General features: G+C 49.8%; 1 protein-coding gene across 1 annotated transcript in view; it reads left to right on the top strand.

The window, feature by feature from the left end:
- The window catches only part of EHD1 (EH domain containing 1), a 30,659-nt gene extending 12,806 nt beyond the window's left edge, over positions 1 to 17,853 (top strand). The window contains exons 3-5 of the mRNA XM_061605888.1: positions 8,009 to 8,421; positions 10,029 to 10,193; positions 15,752 to 17,853. Coding sequence (XP_061461872.1) covers positions 8,009 to 8,421; positions 10,029 to 10,193; positions 15,752 to 16,276 — 1,103 coding nt within the window. The 3' untranslated portion in view covers positions 16,277 to 17,853. The remainder of the gene's footprint in view (positions 1 to 8,008; positions 8,422 to 10,028; positions 10,194 to 15,751) is intronic.
- Positions 17,854 to 18,393: the final 540 nt, after the last annotated feature.

Raw genomic sequence — 18,393 nt, 5'->3', positions numbered from 1 at the left:
AACTAAACTAGATTTGGGTGAGGGATCTGAGTTTGAATTCTGTTCATCTGATTTGCATATTGGCTGGGAAGGTGAAGATCAGACATGGATCCACTTCAGAACCTGCACTTCTGCTGTATTCCATCACAAGGTGATCTAAGGGCTGACCTTCCCCGCTTCTGTTTTTTTTGCAGAGAGTAGATGCCTGGAGCATCTAGGATATGCAGCTGCTTCCGCACATGTTGAAGATTTTGCTGTAGTTCCCTCTTGGAGCGATGAGACATAAATGGCTTTCACTCTCAGAGAGATTGTAAGGGGGAAAATAGCTGACCCTGCACAAACTCCCTGAGAATGAGGCCGTTGTCACGTCACATTGCTCCCAGGGGGAACTGCGGAAACACCTTAAATGTGAGGAACGATCCATGCACACTAGCCACTTCAGGCAGCTACTATCTGTAAAACATGAGAGAGAGTATGTATTTGGATAGTTCCGCTAAGTCTTAAAAACCTTTTTTAAAAACAGCACAATTAAAATCTTGCAGATTTTTTAAGATTTGAAGGTTTTTCCTTAAAAATCTGCACCAAAATAGGACTAACCAGTATACTCTTGCAGAACAGAATTGCACGGGATTGAGGATGCCCTGCCCACACATACCTGGAAAGCGTCAAGAGTGTGAAGCCAGAAGGGCAAATTGTCTTTGTGGGGAAAGCTTGAAAATACCTGCCTGCCTCCTCATGGCCACGCTAGGGGCAGAGGGGGAGTTAAGGCTAAATGCCAGCCGCTGTCTCCCTGCAACCAAGGGTCCCAGGACAGGGCGCTTTGTGCATGCATAGCAAGTGTCAGCCATCTGCTTGCAACAGCAAACAGGCCTGGCAGAAGAGGGGAGCTGCTCCTGCCCTTATTGAGGCAGCGCTGTGCATGCCTCCCTTCCCCTTTGCCCTCTCCCCCCACGGCATGTGGCCAGGCCAGTCTGAGCTGCACCAAGGGGTGGATTCCTTCAGGTGCTGAGCAGGTAGGGTCGCCTCTTTCTGCTCTGGGCTGGAGGGCAAAGCAGGGCGTGCTGATTCTGTGCTCCTGAGAAGGAAGAGGAGGTAGTTCTGTGGCTGTGATAAAGCTGCTGCTGTGATGATTCAGTGGCTGCTGTGACCACTGCTTCTGCTTGCCATGCTCCACAAGTATGGGGAAGTGGGGATTTGGTTGCACTTCTGAGAATCTTCAGGGCCAAACATCTATAGCCCTTTGGGTATGAAGACAGAAGAGAAAATATGTGGGCAGAAGATGATGCTGTGCCAGAGGTCAGGGGGATCACTGAGGCTGAGTAAAGGCTGCTGGTCCATCCAGCTCAGTATTGCCCTGTGGGATTGCAGTCCGGGTTCTCTTCTGGCCGTACCTGGAGATGCCAGCGGGGATCGGGCCTGGCCTGTGATCCCTTCCCCACAGGAACCTCTGCCACAGTTTGAGCAGCTGAAGCAAAATAATCCAACAAACCAAGCAAGGCACAACTTTTGAGGCGTGTGCAGCTTATGCAGGTGGCGGAATTTGGCCGTCTTGGCAGTTGGCGAGAGCCCGGGGGAAGTTGGGCATTAGCCGTGGCGCAGTGAGGCTGGGTGAGGGCATGACGTGTCGGTTGTCCTTGTTGCCCGTCATCAAGCACGGGGAGGGTTTGGGTGCTGGATTTGGCCTTGCTTGGGGTGTAACTCTGTGAGGCGGCTTCGATCAGGAGGGTGCTGGAAGATGCCGGAAGGCCGACGGCGAAGGAGGTCTCCTGTTCTTCTCCCCCCACTGCCCGCCACCGCTGCAAGGCTTTGGCCTTTTCCTGGACATCCAGATCTCTCTACAGAGAAATGTTTGCTTTTAGAGATGCATTTTCATAGAATCCAAAGGTGGTTACTACTACTAATAATAATTTCAAAAGTCCCAGGTCTCTCTTCTTTTCCTAGGAAGGTGAATCGGGGGGGGGGAGGAAAGTGGCCTTTGGGGTGTCCTCCTCCTCCTCCTCACTCATCCCAAACTGGGAAGTGCCCTCGTCCCGGGTCAGGCTGCGGCTCCATCTAGCTCTGTGCTGGCTGTGCTGGTTTGCCAGGGTTTCCAGGACTGGGTCCCCCCTCCAATACCCTGGACTTGGGACTTCCTCCTCCCTCAGTTTGCCTGCCTTCCCTCCTAGCAGCGCCACGGTCACTTCGCCTGTAAAAACTTCCTCAAACCACTCGGCCGTTCTAGGAAGCAAGCTTGGGGTGGGGACTTCCCCTCTTCAGCTTGCCTGGAAATCACCCAGGGGTCCTTGTTGCAGATGGAGGCAGTTCTGCTGGGAGGGGGCTCTGGTGGGCCTTGCTCCCCCTCCCCTGTGTTCTGCGTATCACTTCTGAGAGCTGTGAGCCGATGGGCTCTCCTCCCCCACTTGGGTGGTGCACCTTCCACAAGCCTCCTTTGGCCACTGGGTTTCAGCTCTTGGCATGCGCTCTGCGTGACTAGCTCTGTGGCCCTGGCCCCTCGCCACCAGGCCCTTCTCTCAAATGCCAGTCCTGGGAAGCCTCATCTGCAGCCTTCTTTTTCTAGAAACTTTCAATGATGGCTTTGGAGTGCGAGTGGGAGCCAGAGATCTTGAGCTGCATGGCTCATTTTGGTAGAAATGGAAGCTGAAGGGCTTGCAAAGCCTAGTTTGGTATTGTGTGCCACTTGGGGGCTGGGTTGAGGGAGAGGCTATGTGCCGGAGGGCGCCAGCCTCGCCTTGTGGGAAAGCCATGACCCTTGGTGACCTCGTGCCTGGCAGCGGCTTAACCTCATTTGGAAGCTGCCTTGGGGAAAGTTCCTCTTTGGTTGGTGAGCCGCAACTTTCCCCTGGGCTAAAATGGGTGTGTTCCTTTTGCGGAATCCCTAAAATATTTTTTCAAAGAAATCCCCAGTCCCACCTAACGCAAGATCATCCTTTTGTGCTTGGTGATTGATTCACAGTGCCACACAAGCACACTCACTCCTAGACTTGGGATTCCCACTTTGCAGAAGGAGAAGGGAACTCTCTCCTTACCGCCCTGATGATGAGTGCGCCTGAAGGGTTAAAAGCCTGTGTTAGCAGCTGTGAGACTGGACTGTGCATGGCCTGAACTGGAGGGGAATGCAGATGCCTTTCCCTGCAGCTGGTTGTGCCGGATGCACGTCTGGGGCTGCACCAGGACCTCCATTAGCCGAGTTCTGGGTGTGGGTGTGGAGGGGTCCAGTCTACCCTCTAGAGCAAAGCTCTCCCCTCCCCCCTTTGCTGGCCTTGTAACTTTCATAGGAAGGAGTCGGACCACTGGTCTGTCTAGCTCAGTAGTGTATGCACTGACTGGCAGCAGCTTCTGTTTGCAAAGCGGGCTCTTCTGATGCTCTCCTCCATAAGCAAAGAGTTATTGGAAGAAGGCAGCTTTGACGGCAAAATGGTCACGAATCTTAAAGTCTTTGCTGGGTTTTCATCCGCATATGGACTCGTAGGTGGCAGTCTTATTCTGTAATGTTGAAATGTCGTGTTTTTCGTGTACGTGCCTTCATGCCTGCACCTGAGAGTAGCTGGAACAGTGCAAGTAAAATGTACTCTTCATTGACTCTCCTGTTAGCATTTATGGCTTACTTTCCTAGTCGGTTCTGGTAAAAGCAGTGCAGTGGCTCTGCAGTGGATCTCTTTCTGTTCCCAGTCCCAGCCATCCCTGCCCTTTGCTCCGCTGCTCCATCTTGCACCGCATGCCTCGTTCTCTGGGCTCCTCCCAGCAGCCACTGTTCCGTGACACTGAGCATGCTCAGTTCTAAGCTGTTGGGAGGGGGAATACCTTGTCCGTTTTTTCCCAAACTTTTTTTGCACTTCTGCAAACCTTGGGGTTCCCCCAAGCTTGCCAATACTTCCCTCTTGTGCAGAGAAACCTCCCTATCTTTTTGGCAGCACACAGTGATCAGTGTGTATGATTGGTTCAGGGTAGTCTCTCTGCTATTTCTGCATTGAAATGTCGCCTGGATGCAGATGTGCTGCTGTGTGTGTGAACCCCTGGACCTACCTGTGTCGCCTCTCCTCTCCTGTGGCCTCCAGTTTCCTCTTCCCCAGCCTGTGCCTTCTAGGGCAGGGATTGGGAACCTGTGGGGGCCCTCCGGATGCAGCTGGGCCACAGCCACCATCATCCCTGACCACTGGCCATGCTGGCTGGGACAGGTGACAGTTAATGCCTTGCAACATGGGTAGGGCCCCACAGGCTCTCCGTCTTTGTTCTCGGGCATCCAACACACAGTTCCCATTCAATTTCATAGCAGCCTCTTGGACAAGGAAGCAAATCCAGTTTCTCTTGTTCTGTCTAGTAACAGTGTACAGGCCATGCAGTAAATTCAGCTACTCATCTCTCTCTTCCTCTCCCCCCCCCCCCCGGCTGTTCCCCACTTCCTGTTTTTCAGCTCATTGTCTGTGAATTGACTGGCTTTGGCATGAGATAAACAGATAAAAGATTGACAGGGCAGGAGATCAAGCTGAGTCCTGCAGGGTGCTGCATCCAGCCAGTTTAGAGCAGGATGGCAATTTGGGGCTTTTGGCTAAAGCTCAGAGCTTTAGATTCAGGCCAGGCATCTAGGAGAGGATATAAAAGCAGTTTCTCTTAAGCTGTGTTAGACTTGCAAGGATGGGCCAAAGGTAGGTCTCAGGTCATTTTCAATAGGTTGGCAAAAGGTTTTTAAGACCCTGTCTTAACAGCAACAAAAAGGCCTCTTCGCCACCCGTAAAAATCCAACTGATGAACAAAGTTTGGCCAAATTGTGCATACCTGAGCCTTGGTGTTTTTCCACTACAAACTGGAACTTCATGCTTGAGTGCTGACATAACTTTTCTCTTCCTTTTTAAAAGAAATTACTGCTGTGGCTGGGCTTGCACAAGTCTGTGCTCCTTGCCTGTAAAACAGGCATATTAATTGGTTGCTTTTTGATGGGGTCTTTCTGCTCCTCTGCTGGCCAGTTAAGAGTTTTCTGTTGAAATACCTGATCTGTAGTAATTTAGATTTGTACTTGTATGTGTAGCACAAAAATAGTCACCTTAAAAGACTTAACAAATTCATTTTGGCATAAGCTGGGGCCGGCTAACAGATGGCTCTCTACTCCTGTTGGGCTCCCATCAGCCCCAGTGAGCCTGGCCAATAGTCCAAGATGTTGGGAATTGTAGTCCAGCAACATCTGGGTGGCCAAAGGCCAGCCACTCCTGCCACAAACGTTGGTTGTCCAGAGTCCACGCTATCAGATGCGTTCCGTTCCAACTGGTTGTTACAAGAACTGCCAACTTCAAGAATTTGTGCTTTTCTCCTTTTTCTGTGTGTTTCATGTCTTTAGATTGGAAGCCTGAGAACAGGGGACCGTCTTACTGATCTTTGAGTGTTTTGGGGATAAAATGCAGGACAAGAATACTTTAAATTGTTAGTCATTAAGGTGCCTCAAGACTCTCAACAAACTCAACCGCAGCAGCCCATGTGGCAACTGTATATATCAGTGTTATTTCAAGAGCGTGGGTCATGGAATGCAAGCGGAAACTGGTTCCATCTCCAGAGCCACGATTGTGTATCCAGCTCTATGTCCACCACGTGATGCTATTCTGTGTGCATCAAGTCAAAGTGCAGGGCCCTGCTTGGAAATGGGAACTGTAGAAACCCCGTTGTGGAGAAGTGCCTGTTGCTTGCATTTCTTGTTGTCCTGTGTCTGTGTTGGGAAATTTGATGATGTCACAATGGACATGAGAGGATGCTGTCCGCCGCACTGTAGTGGCTCTCAGGAGGTCCCAGAAGAGGTTATAGGCTTTGGGGGGAGGGGGGAGGAGGGAGAAGAGAATGTAGTTAGGGGAAGAGTAGCTTTCAGCTGTAATCTTTTTATCTCCTGCAAGGAACTCCTGTGACAGTTCGTGGCTCGGAGGGTTAAAGGCAGGCTTGGGTTGTCTCCACCTGAGGTTGAATAATCTACTCACGCAGATCAGTTCTTAAAGCTAGGATTTGCCAGCCTGGTGCCCACAGGCCCCAGGAAAGTCTTCACTGGTGCCCCCAGGAATGGGCCCCAGACTCACAACTTTCATTTTTAAAAAGGAAGTCTCCTCCTGGGAAGAGCGTTATGTGGCAAAATTTGGCAACACCTTTCTAAACAATTTTTGTGAAATGAGCCAGCCTGGCTGTTCCTGCCTGTCAGTGATTTCAGCCAATGGGTGTAGTCAGAGCTATGACTGGTAAGTGAGCCATTCGGATGCCAGGCAGTAAGAATCCCTGGGGTCCTAAAGAGTAGCTGTTTCCCTTTTAGTGTACATTTCCTGGTTCTATCTTATTTTCTAGTAGTCCTTGGAACCTCCGTAGTTTGCCGTTTTCCCCCCCTAGCAAACAGGACACATCTTTCCTACAGTGGGTTCATCTGAGATCAGGTATTCCCTAGAAGTTATTATCTGCGAGAGTGTGGGTAGATGTTAAATAACCCCCTCCCCAAATGACAAATGCAAAATGTGAAAAACTTACAAAGTAGCTTAAGCGTGACTGCATAGTTAACACTACAGTACACTGGCATCCGTCTTTACTTCAGAAGTAAGTCTCTTGCTTCTGGGGCTTTCTTCCTTGAACGTGGGGACAGGATGGCAGCCCAGGCTTTTGTTTAGGGTCAGCATTGAGGAAAACAGGGTTCTTGTGCCTTTGCATCTCCACAATCAGGACCAGCCGGATGTACCTGACTTCCCATGGTCGACAGAAGGTTGTCTAGGCTGCAGGTGGGAGCAGGGAGTGACTGTGCTCTGCCTGCTTCTGTGTTCTGCCACGTTCCCTCGGCAGCCGTTTTGGTGCCCACAGCACACTCTCAAAATTCAAAACGTGCCCACTGGTCCAAAAAGACTGTTGACCCCTGGTCTAAACTGTGCGCAGCTGCAGTTCTTTAGTTGCATCCAGGGTGGCAGCCCACCTGGCTGCTTTTCTGAGTTGCAAAAACTAGTCATGTAAAAGCCATGTACATATTTATAAAACAGGGACAGTTTAACATAAATAAAATGGCAAAGTAGAAACACTATCCAATTCAAAAACAAGTCTCTAAAATGGGTTTTTTAAACTCCACTTAAAAATGTCTCAGTTCAATGACCAATGGGAGCATCTCAATGTAGGGCTGGGAATGTCCCCCTTCTGAAACCTTGGAGAGCCTCTGCCAGTCGGTGCAGACAATGCTAAGCTAGATGCTCCAGTGGTCTGACTTGGTACAAGGCGGCTTCTTGTGTCTGTGCTTGGGGAGCTCAAAAGGTCTCCTCTTAGGTTCAGAAAGGAGCCCCCTGGGGTTATAGTTTGGGGAGAGCGCTGCTGGCCTTGGCTTTGGAGAGACATTTCTGTCCTGCTGTGCTTCCCAAGAGTTTAGGCTGCCGTACATGGTTCCCCCCTCCCCCATTTTATCCTTGCATCCATCCTGTGGGGTAGGGTGTGTGTGTGGCTGGCCTGAGTGTTAGCCAGTGAGCGTTGGGGCTGGCTGGTAGTGGTGCTGAACTCTCCTGAACAACATGCTGGCTTTTGTGTCTGGATGCCTGCGACACTGGAAAGGCTTTTGATGGCCAGGCTGGGTCCACCACTCCCTTACCTGCAAAGCAACACCCCTGTGTGCCTGGTGCTCTCATGCCCTCCTGTACTTGAAGGGCAGGCAGGCCCTAGTCTAGTCTGAACAAGGCCGGGAAATGTCAGGAGGTAGCTGGCTGCCCCCCCCCCAGTGCCTTCCCTATCCTGGTGCCTTCCAAATGTTTTGGACTACATTTCCCATCAGCCCCAGCATCACAATCCTGTTCTGGCTGGAGCGGATGGGAACTGTGGTCCAGAGCAGCTGGAGGGTACCCAGATGTGGAAGGGTGGTCTACACTGACTGGCAGCCACTGCTCTCCGGGTTTTTGGCAGGCGCCTTTTCCAGCCCTACCGGGAGATGCTGCCAGGGATTGACAAGGAAGCCAGTGTTCTTTGACCACGGAGCCTTGGCCCCTCCCTGATCTCCTTGCCTCTGCGGCCGGCGTGCCTGCCTAACGGCGCCTTTCTTTTCTCTCAGGCTACGACTTTGCCGCGGTCCTGGAGTGGTTTGCGGAGCGGGTGGATCGCATCATCCTGCTCTTTGACGCCCACAAGCTGGACATCTCAGATGAGTTTTCGGAGGTGATCAAGGCCCTGAAGAACCACGAGGACAAGATCCGGGTAGTGCTGAACAAGGCGGACCAGATTGAGACGCAGCAGCTCATGCGGGTCTACGGGGCCCTCATGTGGTCCTTGGGCAAGATCATCAACACACCCGAGGTGGTGAGAGTCTACATCGGCTCCTTCTGGTCGCATCCACTCCACATCCCGGACAACCGGAAGCTGTTTGAGGCAGAGGAGCAGGACCTCTTCAAGGACATCCAGTCTCTCCCACGGAATGCCGCCCTCCGGAAGCTCAACGACCTCATCAAGAGGGCCAGGTTGGCCAAGGTCAGAATCCCATGGGGGCTTTTGCCTGTCCTTTAAAACCAGATGTGGGCTTTTGGGGGGGGTGAGAGAGGGAAGGGTGGCTATGTCTGCCCAATAGCGAGGGAAGCGGGGGGCTCCCTCAACTGCTGCTAGGGGCTGAGCTGCCAGTCGAAAGCTTCCAAGGCCAGAGGGTCCACTTACTCGTGCCCGTGTGGTGCCCTGCCCGATCTCCTGCCGAGATCAGCGGTTTCGGCTTGTGGAGTGCTGGGACTCCAGCTTTGCCCACTTCCAGGGGCTTCCTGGCTGAGCAAGGCCCCTCCCCCACTTGACCACCCGTTCCCCTTGCCACCAGAGCGAGACTCATCGGAACTTTTCCCACCCAGCAGGTCCGCACAAGGGGGATGTAGAGCAGGGTGGACGGGAGAGGTTTTCCTCCTTTCACCAGTTCACTTCTTTGAGAAGCAAATAGGCCTGTGTTTGAAAGGGGCTTGTGTGGTCTTCCCAGCCTTCCAAAGAGCTCTTCCTTTCGGGCACCCTGAACCTCAAGCAGGAGCCCACTAATTTGGGGTGCCTTGGCAGCCAGCCAGAAACCTTTCCCGCAGGGCCCTGGGCAAGGCACATGTAAAACCCAGCTGGCAGGAGCAGGCTGTGCCCTCACGCCCTCCTTGCAGGCTTCCCCACTGGGCATCTGGTGGGTCTCTGGGGGGGGATCAGGAGAGGCTGACCTAGACCTGCCACCTCCTGATCCAGCGGAGTGCCTGCCTTCTAATGCTCTGCTCACCCCTGGGCCTGAAGCTGTGCAGGCGGAGGGTCATTGCGGCAGTTGTGTGGCACTTCAGGGGTGCTCTGAGCATGTTGCATCCATGGGGGATAAATCCCTGTCTCCTGGCCAGCTCCAAGGTTGTCCTTGTCTTGCTTACCAGCTGGGGCTGAGAGGGGGGTGCTGGAACCCCTGACCTCCAGAACCCGGCTGCCCGCTCGGTTGCCGGCATTCAGCGACTACCAGCTGCTATGGGGCCTCCCCAGGTTGAGTGCCTCCCCCTTGGCCCGCTCTAGGCTGCACTCGGGACATCTGTGGCCTGCCAGCCACTCAGTCCTCAGCAAGGCCTGTATGGGAGGCAAGAGTGAAGCCAGGATCCTGTAACGGAGGCCACAGAGAGACTGTGGAGATCCTCTTTTATTTATTTTTGAGAGAGGGAGGGACTGAGGCTTCATGTAGCATAGAGATTTCCCCATGTTTTAGAAATACATTTTTAATAACCCTAATAAGCAAGCAGAGCCGGTAACATTGTCCTCGGCTGTTAGGAGACCGCTCTTCCAGGACATCCCACCTCTCACCTCGGGCCCTTCACCCTTTCCTCGTGGGACTGCTTGTTTTCCATCTCTCTTCCTGCCCTCTTCGCTCAGTTGCAGTTTATTCGCCCTTCTGCAACTACTGCACCGTACTCCACTTCTGATGAGGACATAAAATGGAGCGTTGCCCAGTTCTGCTGCTTCAGGTGGAGGTGGGGGACCTGGCCGGGGGGGGCTGCTTTGTGAGGTGCAGGGGCTGGCACAGCCATCTCGCAGCTTGCATCATATGCAGATGCTCCTGTCTCATCATACCTCCACTCCACCCTTCCTCGCAGGTCCACGCCTACATCATCAGCTCCCTGAAGAAGGAAATGCCCAACGTCTTCGGAAAGGAGAGCAAGAAGAAGGAGCTGGTGAGCAACTTGGGGGAGATCTACCTGAAGGTCGAGAGGGAGCACCAGATCTCCCCGGGGGATTTCCCCAGCCTTCGTAAAATGCAGGTATGGGCAGCTGGGCCCCGGGGTGGGAGGCACCTGTGAGGTCATGTGGACCTCTCCTGTTGTGTGTTGGAGTGGCACTTGCGTGCGTGTGTGTGTGTGTGTGATTTTCCCCAACACTTTGGGATGTCATGCAGAACATCTGCAAGTCAGAGTGAGCTGGGTGGGAGCTCTCTAACGCTGGTGCAGAACGAGGGTGCCTCATTCAGGATGGAAACGGGGGAGAAGGATTTAGAGAAGAGGACCGCTAAAGCCTTAACGCACGGATGGGGGACTTTGGGAGCGGCAGGTGATTGACTCCCACCTCCCATCAGCCTAATGGCCAGGGATGCTGGGAGATGGAGTCCAACAACATCTGCCATTCGGGTGTCTTCAAGTGCTGGATCAAGGCATGTTTTGAAGGGGGTGGGGAGGTTCAACAGATGTGGTCCTTGCCCTCCCTCTCCCAGCAAGGGTGAAATGAGCAGCAGCAGAGCAAGGGGCGGTCGGGGGGCTGTAGAGCACCTGATGAGAACATAAGCTCCACAAGGAACCACGGTTAGTTTTTAAGGGCAACAATATTCGGTGCTGCAACAGCCACAGGCATGTCATATGAGCACAGAAATTCCTGTTTGGCCACAAAACGATGTGCCCTGAGAATCTTCTGCGTTTGTTTTTGTTTTTTTAGCAAGCTTCTAGCCCTTAAGGCTGAAAGTTGTGAAAATATACTGCAAGGTTGTCCTGGTCTATTATACAGCCACAAGAGTGGCTGTATACTATAGTCAGCGGGGATTTTTCACATTCCGCAGTATTAAATGGAAAATATCCCCCATGCCATTCTGAGGCTTCCCATAAGCTCATTTCAAAACAAAACCTTACAAAACTTATAGTTCTGAACTCAGAAACGCTTGCTTAACAACCCCATCAATTTTCATGGCGATACACAAAACAGTCAGAGAGAATCGAGAGTTCAAAGTCTAAAGAGAGAGAGAAAAACCTCAGAGCCCTTTTGGACTTTTTTCTGCGAGCTCATAATCTGTTGAAATTCATTAAAAATCACCCATGGTCACAGAGTACCTGTACTCCTAATACTGACCTTGCCCCATACTCTGACCTTCATCTACTGCAGTTTAAAAGTTAAAAAAAATGCCTGGTTGATTTTTAATTAATTTAATAAACTTTGGCTGGAAGCCTATTATAATGCGGGGCATGCTCAGTAAGGACCAACTGTCAGTGTTCTAAAAGCCTCACAGCTGCTGGGCTTGGCTAATAAGAAGGCCACACCCACACCAGACTTGATTTCACTTGAGACAGTCATTGCTTCCCTCAAAGAATCCTGGGAAGTGTAGTTTGTGAAGGGTGCTGAGAGGAGACTCCTATTCCCCTGAGAGAATGGTTAACAGTCAGCCACTCTGATTGATGGTCTGTGAGAGGAACAGAGCGTCTCCCAGCAACTCTCAGATTCCCAGGATTCTTTGAGAGAAGCCATGATTGGCTTTGAGCCATGGCTTTTAGATTACTGTAATGCGCTCTACGTGGGGCTGCCTCTGAAGACTGTTCGAAAACTTCAGTTGGTTCAATGTGCTGCAGCCAGAATGTTAACTGGGGCTGGTTACAGGGACCATACTACCCCCCTGTTAAAAAAGCTCCACTGGTTGCCAGTCTGTTTCCGGACACAATTCAAAGTGCTGGTGCTGACCCATAAAGCCCTATACGGCTTAGGTCCAGGCTATTTATCAGACCGTATCTCCCTGTATGAGCCTGCCCAGGCCCTGAGATCCTCAGGAGAGGCCCTTCTCTCAATACCCACAACTTCTCAAGTATGACTAGAGGGGACGCGTGAGAGGGCCTTCTCGGTGGCTGCCCCTAGGCTTTGGAATTCCCTTCCTAGGGAGGTAAGAATGACCCCCTCCTTGCAGTCCTTCCACCGACAAGCAAAGACCATCCTATTTCAACAAGCCTTTGGAATTGAAGGATAGGGCGCGAAGGGTGCTGCATTGCTAATGTCTATTATATCATTTCTAAACTAGTTTGAACTTTTTTAGCTATATGTGTGTATGGTTTTAATATTGGAAATAGTTTAATCTTATTTTAATGTAGACTTTGTATGTTTTTAATTATTTGTATTTTTTATCTGGAAGCCGCCATGAGTTCCAGTTTTGGAAAAATGGCGGGGTATAAATAAAGATTAATAATCATAATAATTTCAGAGAAGCTGTCATAAATTGCTTTAAATTGTTTTTAAAAGATGTATTTTTAAATTTGTATATTTCTTTTTATTGTTTTTAGTTATTGTAAACCGCCCAGAGAGCTTCGGCTATGGGGCGGTATATAAATACATTAAATAAATAGTTAAATAAATAATGATTGTCCAAAGTGTAATAGAGGCCTGGTGTGGATGTGGCCAGGGACAGCTTTGTTTTAAATTTGGGTGGGAGGTAGAGTTGCCAGGTTCAGGGCCTCAGACTGATCCTGTGTCTTTAGTAGAAGAGAAAGTCAGCCAAGTGCAGGTGTTCTGGCAACGCTGTAATGGGAAAAACCACAAGGTAGAATTCTCCCTTCCCCCTGCCCAACTTTGAAAGATACAGAAGACGTCTTGGTTGCCAGGCCCAGCCTGGTCAGTTTTACCTATCCTAATCATGATTGCATAGGAGTATATCCGATTCAACTCAATAATCATACAAATGATCAGACCTGCCTTTTCCCTCCTTCCCCTCTCCTCTGCCTGCCTCCTCCCCTCCCCTCTTCCTTCTTCCGCCTTCCCTGCCCACTCCAGCCCTCCGTCCCTCCCCCCCCGGTCAGTTTTACCTATCCTAAGCATGATTGCACAGGAGTAAATCCCATTGAACTCAATAAACATGCAAAGGACCACATCTGTCCTTCTTCTCCCCTCCCCCTCCTGCCTGCTCCCATCCCTGTCCTCCCCTCTGCCTTTCCACCCCTCCCTCCTCCGTTCCCCATCCCCTGTGGTCAGTTTCACCTGTCCTAAGCATGATTGCCTGGTGTGTGTGTGTGTGCAAATCCCACTTAACTCAATAAGCATGCAAATGATCAATCCATTCTCAGCAAACTTGCACAGGATCCCGTTTCTTACCTCCCGGATTAAAAAGCAGGGAAATTCACTAATAGGCAAAAAACCTTGCGGTTTAAGAATGTACCTATAGCCCACAGCTATTGTACCAAACTTTAAAAAGCAGGGAAATTGGACAGCTATAGTGAATGCACCAGGGGAGCAGGAGACCTGAACTCCTCTCTGAGATATTGTACTGCCCTACAAAGTTGTCAAAATGCAAACACAATTTGGGTTGGTCTTTCACAGTCCAATCCACTTGCTGTGTAGCTTGGAAAAATTTGGTAACATGTGCCTCTGAGCATATGGTGAATGGTGGCATCACCTGTAATCAGCCCAAATAATAGAAAGAAGATATGTCCTGTGCTGATCTTGTTTTAGCCGTGAGGAAGCAGCATTATTAAGACAGTTGATATAGTTCAGTTGGTCACTTTAAATATGTCTGATTTACTTTGCAATTTTAGTGAAGTTTTCTATAGGAAATCATTTTCTTTTGCTTTTGTTTCTATGAATATGTGAAGTACAGCAACACTTTGCAAAATTTATACTAAAAAAACTCCAAACATAATTGTGGAATGGCACTGACTTCTGCAATATAGTCTCCAGTGGACCTCAGAAGTGTCTCAATTTGCACAAGATAAAACAGTGGAAGGTGAAATATATTCTAGCAAAATTCTAGGTGTGCTCTATGTTTTTAATTGATCGTGAACACCTTGCCTTAAATAAAGTGGTTTAAACATAGCAGGCTGAAAACATGCATCCTCTTTTTTCCAACAGCTAGAGTCATTGCTGAAGTAGCAGCATATTGTATGAGGGAAATAAAATTTTCTAGTTTAGATTCTCTGTAGAAACATTAGTAACACAGGAAAGAAGCAAAGTAAGAAGAACACCAACAAACATACAAAAATATAATTCTCCATCTTTGGAGATGGCAGGTGTTGCCACCACTCACCATATGCTCAGAGGCACGTTACCAAATTCTTCCAAGCTACACAGCAAGTAGATTGGACTGGGAAAGACCAACCGAAATGGTGTTTGCATTTTGACAACTTTGTAGGGTAGTACAATATCTCAGAGAGGAGTTCAGGTCTCCTGCTCCCTTGGTGCATTCACTATAGCTGTCCAATTTCCCTGCTTTTTAAAGTTTGGTAGAATAGCTGTGGGCTACAGGTACATTCTTAAACTGCAAGGTTTTTTGCCTATTAGTGAATACATACATAGTTTGATTCTTGTAGTTGTATTTTGGAATTTGTATCATGTATTGCATTTTCTCATTTGAAATGTGTTGGAGAAGAGCTTTGTGCATACCACGGACTGCGAAAAATACAAATAATTGGGTGTTAGAACAAATTAAACCAAAACTATCCCTAGAAGCTAAAATGATGAAACTGAGGATATCCTACTTTGGACACATAATGAGAAGACATGATTCACTAGAAAAGACCATAATGCTGGGACAAACAGAAGGGAGTAGAAAAAGAGGAAGGCCAAACATGAGAAGGATTGATTCCATGAAGGAAGCAACAGACCTGAACTTACAAGATCTGAGCAGGGTGGTTCACGACAGATGCTGTTGGAGGTCACTGATTCTTAGGGTCGCCATAAGTCGTAATTGACTTGAAGGCACGTAACAACAACATTGCATTTTCTTAAATTCTGAGCTGCTTTGAATTCACTTTGTGAAAAAAAAGTGGAATATAAGTTTACTAAATAAAACAGAGCAGTTTGTGGTGCCAGAGACGCGTCTGATTTTTGTGCAAGGCTGGTGCAGGCAGGTAACAGCACTGGGTTAGGCCACCCTTCCCCAACCTGGTGCCCTCCGGGTGGTGTTGGGCTCCCAGTGTTGCATCTTCCCAACCAGCGATCAGGGATGATGAGAACTGTAAGTTCTCTCCATCATTATCTGGAGGCTGCTGGGGTGGGGATGGAGCATCCAACTATTGATGCCATCAAGGACTTATTGTCCTTCACCTTTGAGTCCCCAGTTGATGTTGGGCTACAACTCCCATCATCCTTGGCTGTTGGCTAAGCTGGCTGGGGTTGATGGGAATTGCAGTCCAACAGCATCTGGGTTGAAGAACAGAGGCTTGTATCACCACCCAGTATTTGCACCTTGTCCACTTGTGCCATTTAATATTATTGTGAAATTTATAGTGGTAGTTCTCAGACTTTCTCTGTGGGCCACTTAAAAGTTTTTTATCTCCACAAATCAAAGCTCAGCCCATATTTTAATAATGTCGCCTTGCTTTTCCAGTGTGATTGGACGTGCTTTGTTTTCTGTTACAAAGTTCTGTGAAGTTGATTTAGTTTTTTTGACAGTCAGGTTCAGAGCCATCTTCCCAGCTACTCTGCAGCACATTTGCACAGACCACCTGAATGGAGCTTGCAGGCCTCCAGTGGTCCACAGGCCAGTTTTGAGAACCTGCCTATATGTTAGTGTGTGTGTGTGTGTGTTGTATACCCAATATGTTCTGGAAGCGAATGTTGCTGACTCCCCACGTTGCATTCTCAGGAGCAGCTGATGGCGCAGGATTTCAGTAAATTCCAGCCCCTGAAGCTGAAGCTGCTGGATGCTGTGGATGACATGCTGGCCAACGACATCGCCCGTCTTATGGTGATGGTGCGGCAAGAGGAGTCGCAGATGCCGACGCAGGTGGTGAAGGGTGGGGCGTTTGAGGGCACCATGAACGGGCCTTTTGGCCACGGCTACGGAGAGGGGGCAGGCGAGGGCATCGACGACATGGAGTGGGTGGTCAGCAAAGATAAGCCGACGTATGACGAGATCTTCTACACCCTCTCACCCGTCAACGGCAAGATAACGGGCGCCAGTGCCAAGAGGGAGATGGTGAAGTCCAAGCTGCCCAACACTGTCCTGGGCAAGATCTGGAAACTGGCGGATGTGGACAGGGACGGGCTTCTGGATGATGAGGAGTTTGCGCTCGCCAACCATCTCATCAAGGTAAAGCTGGAAGGTCACGAACTCCCTGCCGATCTTCCCTCCCACCTGGTGCCTCCCTCCAAGCGCCGGCATGAATGACGCTCCTCCTGGCAGGAGGGGGGTACCTCTTGACTCTGCTCAGCCTCGGCACGCTTCTGGTGCCCACCAAACTGCTGCCAGCAGGACCTGCCTTTGAACTTTGCCACCTGCGAGAGCAAAAAAAAACCTTTTTGAAGGAACGGAGCCCGGGCACAATAACAATTTTTTTGGGGGAAATGTTTAATACATCAACTATGTTTGAGGCAATGGTCTTGTGTGGTGTTGCGGAGATTGCTGTCTCTTCATTCTAGTTGGTCTGCTTTTCTCTAGACGAGAACCTCTGTGTATGTGTGGGGGGATGCCCTTTTTCCATCAGCCTATTCTTTCTTCACCAGGTGTGTTGTTTGAAAAAGGGGGTGCCCATCCCAGCAGCTCCCTGATGAATGGTTTGCCTGGGCCGAGTTGTATGTGACGTCGTGCTTTTCTCTCCCACAGATGGTTTTCTGGTTGACATTTGGCAAGGAGGAACACGCTGCATGCACCCTCCTCGCACCCGCTGGTGTTGTGGGGCTGGTCTTGTGCCTCTTGTTGCTTGTAGAGACACACACCCTGGCACCTCTGGGGCACGAGCAAGCTGTGGTGACCTCTGAGCGCACTTCCGCACTGTCCCCTTGCTGTCACAGTCACATTCTTGGAACACTCCTCACATCCACCCTGCCGATTTTAACACCTGACATTTGGACTGCCTTGCTGGTTAAAAAGCCCCAGGCCAAAGCAGACATCACTTCCCCATCACTCTTAGCCCCCCCTCCTGTTCTAGCCTTCTCTGAATCGGGCCCGAGATGCCACTTTGCAAGATTGATACTGGGGTTGGGGTGACTGAGTAAACTTCCCACTGGGTAGACTGGCCTTTCAATGGAGGGGTGGGTCTCCCCAGAGCTAGAAAAACCTCACTCAGCGTAGCTCTTAAAAATTGGTTGTACCTTCACAAAGTGGTGCCAAAGAGGATTTTGCTCACATCTTGGTAGGAAGAGTTAACTGTGCATAGACTCCCCCTCCCCCCGCCTCCATGTTGTGCTGTCTTGGGCAAGAATGGATGGGAATGAATTTGTGGGGAGGAGGTGGGGGCACTGCATAGAAGGGTGGTGGTTCTCCATATCGCAAGGAGTTCCTGGCAGGAGTTGGCGCAAGGAGGTCTGTGGGGAGAAGCTGGGCTTGCGTGTGCCCGTGGTCTCTGCAGCTGATCCGGTCCTGGTCTTGTGCAAGCTCTGTGGGAATGGATTTGAAGCCTTCCTGGTTGTAGGTTACATCTGAAGAGAGAGGCTTATGATCCTCTCCTGGAGGAAAAGAAGTAGTTGGAGAGTTGTATTACTGGCTGCCCAATAAATCTTCAGCCTGCAGGTGGGGGCATAACTCCTTTTTTTCCTCTCTGCCAGAGGTGCAAAGGAAAATGGACTGGTACAGTATTTTAACCCTGTAAGTGAAACACAATTGGCCTCTTCTGTTCAGAGCAGCTTAGGAGGAGATCCTACTAAGACACAAGAGGATGTCAAAAGTGCATTCGGTGTGGGAAGTGGAGGGGCTGTTAAATGTTCCAACCACGCCCCTTACATTAAAGTTGATTTTGGAGTTTTGCAGTGGCCTGTATGTTTTTCTCTTTTGCATTTCAAACGTCTATAAATTCTTCATTGCTCCAGTGCCAACTTAGAAGTGGGCTACATTTGACTTCAAAGCCAAACTCTTCACCCTGAATAAATCTAGAATAACTGTGTGCCTTCTTTGGGGAACAGTAGGGATCACAGAGCCTGCCCGGTGTAAGTCCTGCTAGCCTCTCTTCAGAGACTCCACCGAGCGTGGCCCCTGGGCATGCAAGCATATTGTTAAGTATCAGGATGTTGATTGGCACTGGATCACAAATCCTATTCTCCTGTGTCATAAATGCAGAAAGCCCCTGGCTCTGTTTCATTGAGGAGTGTGTGATATTTTTAATAATGGTTCGGAAAAAAGCACCTGTCATTTTTAAAGTTGCTTTGTCAATTTGACTTTTTGGGGAGATTTTGCCATACACCCCAACATTTTGTCAGGTGAAAAATAGCTGGAGACACCTTGCTAATGAATTGGGGGAAAGGAATCGAAATGTCAGTCTTTTGTCTTCTAGGAAAGCGGCTTTTCTGACA

The sequence above is a fragment of the Rhineura floridana genome, chromosome 22, assembly GCF_030035675.1.
Source record: "Rhineura floridana isolate rRhiFlo1 chromosome 22, rRhiFlo1.hap2, whole genome shotgun sequence".
Lineage (NCBI taxonomy): Eukaryota > Metazoa > Chordata > Lepidosauria > Squamata > Rhineuridae > Rhineura > Rhineura floridana.
This window is presented reverse-complemented; position numbering and strand designations above follow the sequence as displayed.